The following is a 15,073-nucleotide window of genomic DNA, read 5'->3' on the forward strand; positions in this document are numbered from 1 at the left end:
ATGGCGAGCTTCTTGCGGTAATCCGCTCGCGTCACGTGAATTACACCCAAAGCCGGGGCAGGGACCATAATTCCCGGAAAACGGCTCTCCCCGGCTCCCCGGAAGGGGCGAAAAATGAGAAGACAATCATTAACAATGCAGGCGCGCGAAGAAGGGCCAACCTGCCAAGCATGCGTACAGGGAAGGTGTCGGGTCCGAATGGTGTTGTGTCTGTGTCTGTGTGTGTGCGGTGGTTCTGGTTAGCATTAATTATTTATTTATTCACGCGAACGAGATGTAATCCTACTCGGGGCTCGGGGTAGCTGTAGCGGCGGGTCCTGCTGTAACCTTAGCAGCGTGTGTACTGTATTTAGTGCTTGCCAGTCACTGCCGCACGTGGGACGATGGCAGCGATCCTGACAAAAAAGCTCGCTGAATGTTTGGTGTATCCACTTCGCCAACTTTAATTCCACCAGAATCATGTTCAAGTCAAAGCAATGAGACTTTGCTCTGGTGTCACTTCTGGGAGGATGAAAACACCTCCACAGTCCACAGGTCCTGGGGAAATACTTTATCGCGATTCCTCCCCCAAAAACGTATTACCAGAAGCATTTTAATAGAAATTGCTTTTCGACTCCACCATCGCTCCACCACCGAATATAATGGAAAACGCAGAGCGTCTTGGTGTTTTCCAAAATCTCACTACCGCGGTTGTATATCTCCATTAAGAAATTTGGAACCATGATTCCTTGCGCGGTCGCCTATCTCTAGGGCGACTTCTTTTCTCTGTCAAAGCGCATTGCAATTATTATAGTTCTGTTTGAAAACGTGCGCACCCTGTACGCTCTACCCCGGGGGGGAGGAGTATTTTCTTATCAATTCAAAAATGTAAACCCCGTTGATTATGTTCGAATCAGTATTCTTTTCCCGTCGGAGTATACATTCCTTTTTGTGTGTGGCTCTCAGTTTCTTTGAAGTAGACTCTTTGCCCGTGCGAATCCCTGGATCAGGACGCTCTGTGCGCTGTTGGTCTGAATATGAAAACGCTACACTCTTCGATCCGGGGGGCTACTCTTACAGGATTCTGTTTATCCTTCGAAGCTTGTGTGTCAATTTCCCGGTGTAGCCCAAGCAGTACCAAGCACATCATGGTCCATTATAACACGCTCCGCTAGTGAGCTCCGGCTTGCGATGGCTTCTATCATCGGTCTCCTCGGTCACAAAATGATCAAAACGAAATCCCTCAATACCCATCGGCACCCATCGCGGTGCACGGTGTGCGATGGCAAGGACAGATTTTTATCATTTCATCACCTTTCCTTGCTCCTGCCAACTGGCCGTCACCGGGGGGATGGGGGGGGGCAGAACTCTCCCGTTTTGTGGTAATTTGCAACCACTACCGTTCACCATCGCCAGCCCATCGTAGAGCTGGAACGAATCGGGCATCCTTCTTCCTGTCGTTCGCACTGGATGCGATGAGTCTCGCTCTGTTCGCGTAACGATGAAGATGAAGAATGATTGGGGAGTTGTGTTTTCCCTCGTCTAGTGTTACGCCGGGTTTTGCAGCGCTGAGAAACGGTGAAAACGGGAAAACGTCACTTTCCTCCGTTTTCATCACCACCATACACGCGCCAAGCTCTTTCTTCGACGGAATCGGAAAGGCTGACGACAGACGCGTTAGTCGTAATTTTAGTCCCGCTTGCATCGGATGTCTTCCCTCCCACCGGTACGATGCACCAAACACACACACACACAAGCACATGGGAGTGAACGACTTACCCGTGGTGGATAAGTTTTTACAACCCCGGGACCGAGGAACTGTCGCGGGATGCCAGTCGCCAGGGGATTCCTCTTTTCCATTATTGGGTCGCTTGTCATTGTGCCCCAAAACTTCAGCGAACCGTACACACTGCTGCTGATGCTGCTGCTGTCAGCTCGTGAATAGCGCATGCAGCATGCTCGTAATGATGGTGCGTTCGATGATGACACGCGGACGTGTGCAGTAACACATCTTGTCACAGCAACAAAGAGGAAAGGCGCGAGTGAGAAAGAGAGTAAGCAAAAATCCCCCATCCACCACGGGGAAGTAAGCCTGTAATTGCAGGCAGAAACTTTACTGCCTTGTCGACCCAACAACATGGTAATCACGGCCGTGTATAGCACCACCATTCCGCCTTTCCGTCTCCTCATCCTCATTCCGTACAGCAAAGTTTGGTAGAAGGGCGGGACAGTAACAGTAAGAGCACCAAAAGGTACAACAACAAAAAACCCAATCAGTTTCGGTGAAAAAAGGCATCCATCCCTCGATGGATGTTTACGACTCCCGGCCCGCAGTCGATCCTCTCATAAACAGAGTGCGCCGCTTCGCACACATGCGAGTTTTGCGTTTTTTTTTTCGCTGATATTGCATGTTGTCAAATCGTGGCTCTCCGGCATCGGTTTAAAATGATGAGCGGAAGGGGACCCACTACCAACTGCCTTCATCAATTCGCCCAACACACGGTGATGGATAGGAGAGAAGTGGGACGAGCAGTTGGCAAACTGCAGCAGACAGAGGGAATGCATCTACCACCATCCGCCGCGCTTGTTGAGTCAGGCGAGTGATATTAGATTTTCTTTTTCTGCAGCGTCCCTTATGCAGCTTGATAGGGGATGGAGGGGTGAGTTTCACCATTGAAGCCAAAATTTGTTTTGTAGGAAAATTCGTTTCGATATGCGTTTTTTTATAGTGAGTTATATTTTTGGATTTCGCACACACAAGCCTTACTCAACGTGGAGCTTCCGATGGTCGAGACTGGTGAGCCATATTTAGCATATTGCATTTCATCGGTATTGAACCTAGTCAGCACAGAGGTATTGGCATGTAGATTTCATTCGTAGAATTGTTCCCCATGCCAGTACCATGCCAGTGTAATATTTACCCTTCAACTTGGGACTTGGGATGGTTGTTCATATCGAAAAGTGAATCCCACCTCTCTAATTGCGAAATTCATCACTAAAGCGGGAAACAACTGTGGCAGTGAAGGGATGTAGGGAGTTCTACGGACGGTGGAAAAAAGGATATTAGCCAAAATATGGTGCTTGTAACGCAACACACCCTCTAGCGGAGGGATTTTACAGCACCATAAAAAAAAAGGATCCTGTGTAGTAACATGTTAAAAAAGCGTATCCCAATCCTTTGTTAGGGTTACTTACAAGAGAAGCCCAACATAAAAAAATGGCTTTAAAAAAAGGTTAAGGTAAAAATGTCCACCGGAAAGCGGCATGTTATGGACGGGCGAAATAAAATCAACTCGTGTACTAAAAACTGAACGGCGCTAATCCAAGAACTGAGCAACGTTTCGGGTAGCAAGCCCCAGTTTGGGGTGGGACCTAAAAAAAGAAGGCAGAACGGTCTTGTAATCCGTTCGCAATGATCCTACTACCCACACAATAGCGCGCGTGCTCCACCAAACGTCGCCGGGCTCTTACCGGGCAAAGTTTTGACGAAATCGAGGACGGAATACTAATTGGAATGGTTGGTTGGAGCAGCCATATCGACAGAACAACGATTTTATACACACACGCACACACACAATACACTGGTTGGCAAATTGTATTACTTTGGAGATGACCATTTTCTGTTTGTTTCACCAAACCCAAACCCAAGCCCAACGTAAACCGACACCGGAGCGTGCACCAAACAAACAACACACACACACACGCACGGAACATTTTTAGTACATAATTTATTCTTCCTTCCGTTTGCTCGGGGCGAGGTTTTGGCATCGTTCCCGTAAGCTTGAGAACCGTCAGCGATCAGCACAGGAAACGGCCTGTTGACCTATTGCTTCTTTCGGTACGTAGAATTCTTGCCTCCATGTCCGATGGCGTCGAGTTCTAGTATCAACTAGGGTGGGGGGGTGGAAGGGCACCATTCCTAGCACGTCGACTAGCTATTGTCGATATCTTCCGCCGGGAGGCTCGAGATTTACGCTGAAACCTGGCGATGTTCTCCAAGGACGCCAATGGGAAATGTCATCCGTCTTTAGGTCATTTCCGTTTCCGTGTACTCCGGGGTAGATCTGTTAAATTCAGGGGAAACACGCCCGCCTCCACCGGCGTCGGAAATGGACGATGGTAGTAGCAATTCATTGCCCCGTGTCCGGAGATTTGTAACTTTAAGCTTTCTCCGCTTCACTTTTAACAAGCAGCTGTGGCTCCTTTGCCCTGATTGGGTTTTCCACGGCATAGGGTTTTCCTCTACCGGTACCGATGTAGAGCGGTCGCTTTGCCGTGTGCTAAATCTATTATTTAGGCGTGTATTACAAAAGGCTTTCGACGTTGCATCCACCCCGTTGGTGTGCTGCTTTGGGTAAAAGGTGGCAGCGGTTTGCTTGAGTCCCAGATTGCTCCGAGTCCGCAACGACCGGAAGCGTTTGGACGGTTGTCGCCATTTCTCGAATCAATTCCAAACCACCACCAACCGACCCCTTGGCTGCGCAACCCGATCCGTGCCCGAGTGAATTTGATTGAGTTGGCAAGTTATTTGCTTTCGTCTGTTTTGTCGGTGCGAATTGCGCTTTGCGATAGATTAAAACGATGACGGGAGCTCTGGTTATGTGTATGTGTGTGTGTGTGTGTTTGTGCGCCGTGAGAAGGCGTCTCGCTGTGAGTTGAATTGTAAAGTAGGATTTGAAGAAAGGCTCAAGTTTCTTGAGGTGCTTGCGGAACAATAATATGGAGCGAGCGTACAAAATCACAGATTGGATGACTGCCGCCGGCCTCGGCGGAACAGTGGTAGTGTGTCCAACTGTTGCGGTGCGGAAAGGGGAGAGAAATTGCTTGCCAAACGCTTCACAAAAGAAGTCTATATTTGTCCAGAATCGAGCAGCGAGACGTTTTGGCGTTGTTTGAGAACTGCTTCATCGTAACCGGTTAATGCCCGTAAGCGGATTTGGTCATTTCTTTCTGCGCGTTTTGTGTACGGCTTGCACACGATACGCGATAAGAGTGAGGAATGGTTTGGAGAGAACGGGATATCTTCTGTTAGGTAATTGATTAAAATGACTAGAAACGTAGTACCCACGCGAGATAGGTCGTGCGGCACAGTAGCTTTGGCTGACACTCACAAAAAAAAGGACAAAAGCATTTATACCCCACCTTGCCGTTTTGTAGTGTATCGTATTTCATCGGAATTGTGATACTAGCATGATTAATTTATGACATGAATAATAACGAACTGCATGCGCCAACGCATGTGAGTGTGTGCGTGTGTGCACGCGGTGGCATCAAATTGCAGTCGATGTAAAGCCATTCCACGCTGTGAAGAGATGCTGCATTTAAATAATTATTCTGCCTCAGTGCATCCACTCGCACCGCGTGGGCATAAATTAGCCGTTGCACTGAGACACATACACACATGCTGGAAATATCTCGATTCTGCACCGGACGGACGGATGAATGCATTTCATTCGCAATCCATCAAACAAGCTGGTGCATCACTCTTTGTGTGTGCGTGTGTGTGCAATGGCGCTGGGAGCCTGGCGCTGGTGTGCCTCGGCGAGTGCGCAAGCGACCGGCGGATGCGTTCCCTCCCCGAGAACTTTGTGGTTGAATTTTATTTTACATTTAATTTAAGCTTCCCCAGGCCAATACTACCACCGACCAGATTCGAACAATCTAAAAGTACTAGCCGCACTCCGCTGTAAAGTTACAGGTTCACTATTCCTTCGCCATGTGGTTTGTGGTTTGATTTATTCACAAACTCACAAACATTTTACAAAATTTCCAAATATGCACGCCTGAACGAGGGCCTTCGTCCAACCGTGGGAGCCGTACAACTACTTTGTACCGATAGGAGAGTTCGGTTTTGTATTTTTGGCAGCGTGTTTGCAGCGTCCATTCCCCTGTAACACTGTAGGCAATGGTCTTACATTACGCTACGATTGTGCAGAATGCTTTGCGTGGTTAAGCTGTGCAATGGTACCGGTACCGCATCGCACACGAGAGCTTTTAATATTGCGTGTGTAATCAATTTGTGCGATTCATGGAATGATTTCCATAGTAAAATCGTTCGCACTGGTTGTGCCATTCTTGGAAGATGCATATTTCATATAATTATTTGGAAATAGCTCGACTTTGATGCTCGCAAACGTTTGATGAGAGTGCGCTTAAAAGTGTAATTGTTTATCTCTGCGTTAGTGCTATACAATGTTTGCATTCCAAAACAATATGTATGATGATACTAAAGATTTAATTTCAATTTTAAATAATCCTTGAAGCTTAAGCACTTTAACACTGTTTCAATAGTGCTTCAAGGTCTTCGATCGATGAGTGTTTTCGTAGCTTTTATTCGTAGTTCTTTTATGGGACTCGTCTTCGTCATTTGTGACTCTGTTTAGGTCATTTAGTCAAAAATCGTCGCAGTAGAATAACAATGATCAAATCCTTTTTCCACGGGTCCATCTCTTGTTCGTTTGCTATAGGACTAGACTTTTTTTTTCGGAGAATCGTAAATCATCTAATGCCTAAGATTATTAATTGGCGCTATCTCGCATTCCATAGAAAATTGATAATTTTTATCCACCATTTTGCTAAAATTGCTTAATATCAATACATTGACCGCTGACCTGACGTCACAGTTTTTCGAATTAGCATCGTAGCGCATGGCAAGAGAGCGACGAGAGCGACCATTTCTCGTGCGACTGTTATCACTCTTTTGTTTCATTGAAATAAGCGTAGCACTTGTCGTTCTCGTTCTCTCTTTCCTACCTCATTCGTGCTCAAGAGAATTGCTGAGCGTCAGACACAAAGCTGAGCGGCGAGCAGAGCCGTCATGCGAATTCATATGACGCGGCGCTTAAAGTGTTGAACATGATAGGAGCGTAATAGGGACGATGCCATAGTATAGTCATCAACTCGTACGAGTCATTAAAACGCCCGACATGGGTTCAAGCCTCATGTGGACCGTACCCCGTAGCAAGCACATGACTATCCGGCTGTGTGGTTCTAAATACAATTCTCCAAAGCTGTATAGACCGGTGTAGGTCGTTACGGCAAAAAGCATAATATTAGGAGAGTTTTATATTAGTATTAGTTATGGACAGTATTTTATATAAATTTCAATTATTCTCCACTGCATGGCAATTGGAACATTCGTTACCTGTAAATTCAACCATCGTTGATGAAAAATCGCTCCATTCGTAAAAGCTTTGCTACGTATTTAGACGCTTTGCCTAATGGATAAGGCAACGGTAATGGTCGCCACTCTCCGAACGAATGCTTGTTTGTATGGTTGTGCTTCGTAAAGTAGTTTTTTCTGTTGCTTTCAATACTTTTCTGTGTATGTCACGTATGATTTAACATTTTGTCGTATCCACCCGTAGTTGTATTTAGTTTTTATCATCACCAATCATCACTATTCGCCATATCACACGCTCCAGCCCTATTTTCATAATTACACGCATCACCTTTCATCAAAATCGTGCCATTAGCTGGCACGATTACATCACCATTAGTATCATTACAGCAGCAAACAACATCTTCTACACATGTACCGCCCGATGTTGCGTCCCTTTATCAGATACACAGGGATTATTTTCCATTTCGGGGACGAATGGAGGCGCCTGGTGGTTTTTGTTTTGCCTCCCTGTTTTGTGGAAGGCTTAATATTGTGCGGCTGCTGCTGTTGCCGCTGCTGCTACTGCTAACACCTACGGCACAATTTGACATCAAAAACACACCAGCACGATCGCAATTATACACAGCCAACCTATACACTCACATGGCTGCATGAATTTAGGGAATATTCCAAAGAACGGTCCGCTTGTTCAGTTTCAACTTGACCATTTATATTTTATATTTTTGAACCCCAACCAAACCATTCCCCAATTCCGTGTGTGTTTTTTTTTCGTCTCATCAATGCATGACCATGCATCATCATGATACAATGCTTGCGGCGCACGGTATAACGATCTCACCCATTTTTATTAGCATATGCCCCACCGATTAGGGCCAAACTGATGGAAAGGTGAAATAAAACTTCACAATCACCACGCATTTCTTCGCGGAGGGTTATGTTCGAACCGCTCGTTATATCGCCAGCACGGGCTAATCCCCTTGTTGACCGGAAATTGTGCAAACGACCGACCGGTCTATAACGCGAAAGTAAATGAACCGTTCCCACAAATCAATCATATGCAACCAATCAATCAGCCAATCAATCGATCCATCCTGTACCCCACAGCAGCTTCCTACAGTGGATGGAATCTAGCACGTTTTCCCTCTATCTTTCTCTCCCTCTCTCTCTCTCTCTCTCTCTTTCTCTCTTTGTCAAATATAAAACACTACTACTACTGCTTCGACAACAACAAAACAACCATAAATTCACAGATGCGGCGAGGGGCGCGTCATGTCGCCGGACGGTAAGGGTTGCATGGATCGGAACGAGTGTCTCGATCTGCCGTGCCTGAACGGGGGCATCTGCGTGAATCAGGAGCCCCGGTTGCGCTACCGGTGCGACTGTCCGGACGGATTCTGGGGCGAAAACTGTGAGCTCATCCAGGAGGGCCAAACGCTCAAGCTGAGCATGGGCGCACTGGCCGCCATTCTTGTCTGTCTGCTAATCATATTGAGTGAGCATTTGACCTGTTTTTGATAAATATCCACGTTTTGCTGCGGCAATAGTTTCGTCTCGTTTTCATTTTTTTTGTTTGTATTTTTGCTGTCCGTTAATAAATGTGTAGTTTGATTTTTGTAAGCTTTTCGACCACGGTCTCTTGTTACTGTAGTACTGTATTTAAATGTGCATGCTTTTGTTAGTACATTGCTGAAGCTTTTAGTAGTACTCATAGCTCCATCTCTCTCTCTCTCCTCATCCTCATCCCATCCCTTTCCATTATCCTCCCTTCTTATGCTTTCGTCCATTTAAACGATCTTTTTTCGTCTGAAAACTCCGCCAAAAGATGGCGTGAGTGTTAACATAGTTTGTAGCTCAACCCTCCACCCCTAGTAAATAGATAGTTTCGTGTCCCCCATCATTCTCTCTCTCTCTCTCGTGCGTATTATGTCCGATCTGATGGTAATGCTAATAACAAAATGGTCACCAAAATGTGGTAAGTAACCTTTCCCCGATGTGCCGTGCTAATGTTGTTTTGTTTCGTTTCTTTCCTCTTTTCATTTCATTCTATGTATGTTCCATACCACACACACACGTTCCTCTCGATGTTCATGTTTATGGCACTTTGGCTTTTCAATTATGTACCCACAAACACACACACTCGAATTCTCGTACGGATGTCGTAAATTGAACACACACTCCATTTCTTCGCTCGTTCCGTCGGATGATTTTCTCCATTTGCGTGCCATTTGAACGTGTCGCGTGTCACGTGATCTCGAAATCTCGAACCATTCAAACAAACTGGAACAATGTCACACACATCCACACATGCATAAACATACACAACACACGTCCTGCATCCTTTTGAAAACAAACACAAAAACAAAACAAAACAAAAAAAACTACACATCCCGTGTTTGCGTGTCGCGAGCGCAGATGTCCTGCCGGCTATAAACCGTCCGGGATGCGATGCGTGAACGCGAACGAGTGCCTGTGGCATCCGTGCCAGAATGGGGGCCGCTGCCGGGATCACCATCCGCCGAAGGCGTATGAGTGTATCTGTCCGCTCGGATTTTCCGGTGCACACTGCGAGCTCGAGCTGCTCGCGTCCGGCATCCTGACGCCTTCCCGGGACTTCATCATTGCGCTCGTCATCTGCGTCAGTACGCTCATACGTAAGTAGCCATTTCCGTTATCCGGGTGCCGTGGATCGGAAGTTCATTGCTGACACACATACAATACACACTAACACAAACGAAGTAATTTTACTAACACTTACACACACACTAACCTACCTGCTAATACGTTTAATTAACACTGTTCGAGTCTAATACGATGCGTGAAATGGTTTAGAATGGAATTGTTGAAGTGCGTTTAAACAATATTTTGCTTGGGTTTTGTTTTTATTTTCAATCATGTTCGTATGCTTTCATTATAAAATGGCAATTCAAGCTGCAAGAAAACTATCTAAAACCTAGATCATTTAAACAGGGGGTTCTGTGCGATGCTTCATTGTATAAGTTTTTTTTTAAATATTTCGTCACACCATATACTTTTTTCTCTAAATGAGCCTCTCTCAAAGGCTAACTTTTAGTAATTCCAATACTAGCTCTAGAATAATTTTAGAAATTTTTAAACACTTTACCCTAAAACTACTACGAGCACTAAAATTATGACCTTAATCAATTTGCCATGATATTTGTGTGGCATTATTTTGTCATTTTGTGGTAAAATGATAGTAACATTGATTATTAGTAGCAAAATATTGTCAAATTTTGAATGTATTTCCCTATGTTCAAAACATAGAATTTTATTTCTAAATCATCTAGGCTTTTGATAAAAAATTAGACCAAAAACCAACAAATATATGTTTTTTTTTATATTAAAACGCCGTTTTCTCACACGTTTATCTACTGATAAATGTCAAAATTTCTCAAAAACTTGAGCTTTTTGAAGCAATAAATTTTACTTTTTCTGAAAAAATACAGTTTCTGTGAAATGCTCGTACAAATCCATCATAAATCATTGCATACGATTTGGTGTAACACATTTCCATGTAACACACTGCACACACTGCAGTGCAATTCCATGCTTAAACCGATTCCGCACACTCGAAATGAAGCAAATAATATCCAAATAACCAATCCATGGCAATATAAATCGAAATGGCAATCAAATTCCATTCAATTTCGCCCAACTTTGTCGTACAACAAAAGGACTGGGTAGGCGGGAAAGGGAGAGAGAGAGAATGAGGTGTTAGAAATCTCTTTTCAAAATTCGTGCCAATTGTTGTGACAATATCGCGCATTCAATTTGAAACAAAAATATCATCCATTTGGAAATATCGGTATATCTTGTTGAAAAAAAAAACGACGGCGAACACTCTCTCAGTGGGAATGGCAAAGTTGAAAGAGCTTTCAGCGAAAGCTTTCAATTTCACAGTTTTGCTTTCTTTTCTATCTTTTCGCCCGGTTGTTGTACCCCTACAATCGGAGCGGGGGATCAACAATAGATTTTTTGCATGTGTGTGCGTGTGCTAAGGGAGAGTTTTAAATATACCATGGATGGGGTGGTGTTGTACCTTCACGACTGTATGCCCACGCATTCCCTCCCACACACACACACACACACACACACACACGGAAACCCGTCGACGGCACATTCCAATGCGGCTGCCATGTGGCACGTGGGTAGAACCGTTCTAAAACCTCCCCTGAGAGCGCACATTTGGCGGCACTTTTTTTTTTAACATTTTGTCAATTGAAAGTGAACTTAAAAACAAACAACAAAAAATACCCTAAATCCCACTCGCGAATGGATTTCCCACGCCCCATTTTTGGTTGACTCTTTTCTTCACTACACACACACTCGAAAGGAGCACTTTTTACCTTATTTTGTTATCATCATAAGCTTTATGTGTGACAGCTTACCCGCCCTTCGCTGCTGTACACTTGGCGTTCGCGTTACAGGACTTTTCAATCTATCACCACCCGGGTATTGCCATTTTCACCACGCGTTTTACGTTCGTTTGTTCACACTCGTTTCGTCCGCTTGTTGTACACTCCCCTTTGGCGCGCCATCACCACAGTACACCACTGGCAAAAAGGAGGGAGTACAGTGGAGTACATGGGGTTTGTATAATGCACACTCTCACTGTACACCGTAATGCTCGTCGTCTAACCCTTACTAGCCCTTACTAAAAACCCTTACTAGCTGCTACCACTACTTTAAACTACACTGTTTGCGTCTAGCGCACCATTTTCTACGACAATAGTTTAGCAATTGTGTGTGTGTATTCTTTTTTTTAATGTGTTTTTCTTTACTCACTATATACGTACGTCAATTACTTACACTCTCAGACACTCACTACTCGCACAAGGGGCTTTTGTGGATTCTATCAAACAGTGAAGTCGCTTCATACCGTACCCGCTTTAAAAGCTTTCCCACCATCGTGTAAGCGGGGATGCGTAATGCGTTTCGAGGCGACGATTGCACAAGCGTGATACTTTTGCGATAAATCCACATCGGCCGCGTGTAAAGATGAGAGTGTTTGTCTGACCTGTCCTGTCCCGTCTGTCTGCGTGCATGCGCCATTACCAACGAGAAGTGACAGAACGACAGAACCTTGGGAAAAGGAACATCTTTTTTTCTTTTCCCAGGCGAGTGCTTTCGTTCTTAAACTCCTCACAATGTGGCGCACACACACGCACACATACACTGGCTAGCTAAAACGTGACCGTGATTCTCTATGGCTCAGTGTGTATGCGTGTGTGTCTGCTCGGTGTGTTCCTAGTATGCTGTGCGGTTCCGGATTCTGATTCAATATTCCTTTTCACCACGATCTCGCGGTCACTCGGCAGCATGAAACGTGTGCCTGGGGGTCAAATTCCAAGCCATGTTAACAGAAGGAAGAAGCAGCACAAAATCACTTCAACCAAACCACCACTGCGAGGGTGGTGGGTGATGGTCATAAAAATCCAAGATGGAATGGTCATTTCGGTCCATTTAGCTCATGTTCTAGAGCTGGAGGTTGTGCTACTATCTTTGGTTCGATTTTTTTTGTTTCTTCTATTCTTTACCGTCCACTCTTTCACACAATCCGTGACCCCTTTTCGGAGTGAAACAAAAACTAGGATTATGCAAGCTGGCAGACCAACCACCACACAAAAGAAGGAGGAGGAGTGTGTGAGAACCGCCAAAACACACCCATGTGACAAGCGATGGTGAAGTGAGTGCAATAAGAAACCCCTTCTAACTGACCGCCACTACAATGGTGAAGGGTGAATTCGAATCGAACGGAAATGAGCCTGGACCTTGGACCTTTTCGCTGGTCGGTTCTGGGCGAGCAGGACTTTGCCCAACCAGCATAGCGCCGTACATGCGGGAACACACCGAGCGCACACATTAGCTAGAGAAAATAGAGAAAAACACGGACAGAGGCTAGCTGACTGGCAGGCTGTGTCTTTCTCCATTTTTAATGCACCGAAATTGAAACCTCTACTAAACTCCGTGTACCCTTCGTGCGCGTCCGGTTGCCTTTCGCCCGGGGTCTTTTTTTCTTCTTCCTCCCCTCCCATCTGAGCAGTACTGGTGCTGGTGTTTGTGGTGTACAACCGAAGGCGAGAGTCGCACATCAAATATCCGGGCCCGGATGATGACGTCCGGGAGAACATCATCAACTACGACGATGAAGGGGGCGGCGAGGACGATATGACCGCGTACGACATTACGCCGCTGCAGATCCCGATCGGACCGATGCCGGAGCTGACGCAATGCAAGATGCCACCGCTGATGTGTAAGTGTGCGAGCGTACGAGGCTGGTCTTATCGGGCGAACATGTTTTAATCCGTTCGTTTGTCGCTTCTTCTTCATTACAGATCCGGTCATGACGATGGGACCGGGACACGAGCCCAACGTGGGCATGTTCATCGAGGAGCACAAGAAGCGGGCCGACAGTGACCCGAATGCGCCACCGTTCGACGATCTGCGCAACTACGCGTACGAAGGAGGCGGCAGTACGGCCGGTTCGCTCAGTTCGCTACAGTCAGGTTAGTATTGGCTTTACCAACACCTTTTTTCATTGGTTTTAGTTCGTCTCCCCTTGAGGGCTTGAATAAATAACAATTTTTAAAAATCAATTACGCTCTTGCTCTATTATGGCGATAAAAAGCAAGCAAACAAAGCGGAGGCAGACGTTTTTTTTTTTCGCTAAAAGCGCGTCTCGTTGCACGTTGTACCTAGAATTTATGATTGCACATTAGCATCAATTAAGCTGCACAAATAAACTGTTTCAATATTGTGCGCGCGCCCCATTTGCCGCTCCGAGTGGGTAAATTATGCTAAAGCCCGGTCCCCATCTCGGAGGATTCGCATGAAATCGGTGGTTCATGATTCATGATCTCACCTTTATCTACGTTTCGCACGTTCATATAACACGGTGAAAAATGTGTGCACAAGCACACGTGCGCGCGACACGCTTTTATCACGATTTTACTGATCCATCAAATAAACAAAGCTACCGGCCAAAAGTCGACTATCATAAATAGTGGCTTTTTTTCTTCTTTTGTTTTGCCTCCACTGAACACGTAAAACGGTAGAAACCAAAAACGAAATTGAAGTCAAGGGAGGAGGGTGGACGAGCCTTTAATTTGCTGTAGGCGAAACGGGTACCATCGGCGCCAAAAGCCACATTATCGTAAATAATGTTTTCCCAAAAGCCTACCGGGGTACATATTAACATACCGGTTTGGATGACAATATTGAATTATCAATATGAATTCTCAGTGTTTACCTACCACCCGTTTCGTCCATCATCCACCCCTTTTGCTATGTTCACGAGCGTGCGTGCTTCCGCTGGTGCAAAGGGAGGATGCAATTAAAAATTAAGCATATCTGTTGTGGCACGAAATTTTTTTTTTTGGTACGTGAAGAAATTAATTTTTAAACATCTGCTCTATGTTTTCTTTTATTTATGAATTTATGAATTTTATTTGATTTTGATTCGAGGATAAAAAATTTAAGAATATATGTCCCAAATTTTGATTTTTGAAATAAATCAATCTATTCTTTGGATTTTGGTATTGGCATACACTTCTTGCTAGTTTTATATTACCTTTAAGTCTTATACGTCAGTCAAATATGTCCCAATGAAACTAACATTAGACTTTCTGTCCATCAATCAACGTGTCAGATCATAATTTTCATTATTTTTCTGACTTGGCGCAACCACCTTAATTGGCCAGGTCTAAGACCTGCAAATAAGCCACTTATGAGCTTCTGTGCTATCTGTGTAACATATTGATGGACATCTATACCAGGATATCTTATTCTGTGTATAGGAGGGATCCCGGAACATACGATCCCATTGCGGGAATATTTGTTAGGTGTTATGACTTTATGAACGTACCACGAGACAGACTAAACTATCATTTGACAAGCAATCTATTTATATCGGATATTTGTATTGACTGTGCTCAAATATGCCAAAAGCTCAAA

General features: G+C 45.0%; 1 protein-coding gene across 18 annotated transcripts in view; it reads left to right on the plus strand.

Moving 5' to 3' along the window:
* The window catches only part of LOC1279132 (neural-cadherin), a 253,380-nt gene that overhangs the window by 227,756 nt on the left and 10,551 nt on the right, over nt 1-15,073 (plus strand). For 14 of the 18 annotated variants that reach the window (XM_061661989.1, XM_061661987.1, XM_061661984.1 and 11 more), the window contains 3 exons: nt 8,353-8,594; nt 13,164-13,373; nt 13,456-13,626. In XM_061661989.1, coding sequence (XP_061517973.1) covers nt 8,353-8,594; nt 13,164-13,373; nt 13,456-13,626 — 623 coding nt within the window. Of the gene's footprint in view, nt 1-8,352; nt 8,595-9,514; nt 9,754-13,163; nt 13,374-13,455; nt 13,627-15,073 lie in introns of all 18 variants that reach the window. The other 4 variants (XM_061661995.1, XM_061661999.1, XM_061661993.1 and 1 more) reach the window with 1 other exon arrangement.

Source organism: Anopheles gambiae, chromosome 3 (assembly GCF_943734735.2).
Source record: "Anopheles gambiae chromosome 3, idAnoGambNW_F1_1, whole genome shotgun sequence".
Taxonomy (NCBI): Eukaryota; Metazoa; Arthropoda; class Insecta; order Diptera; family Culicidae; genus Anopheles; species Anopheles gambiae.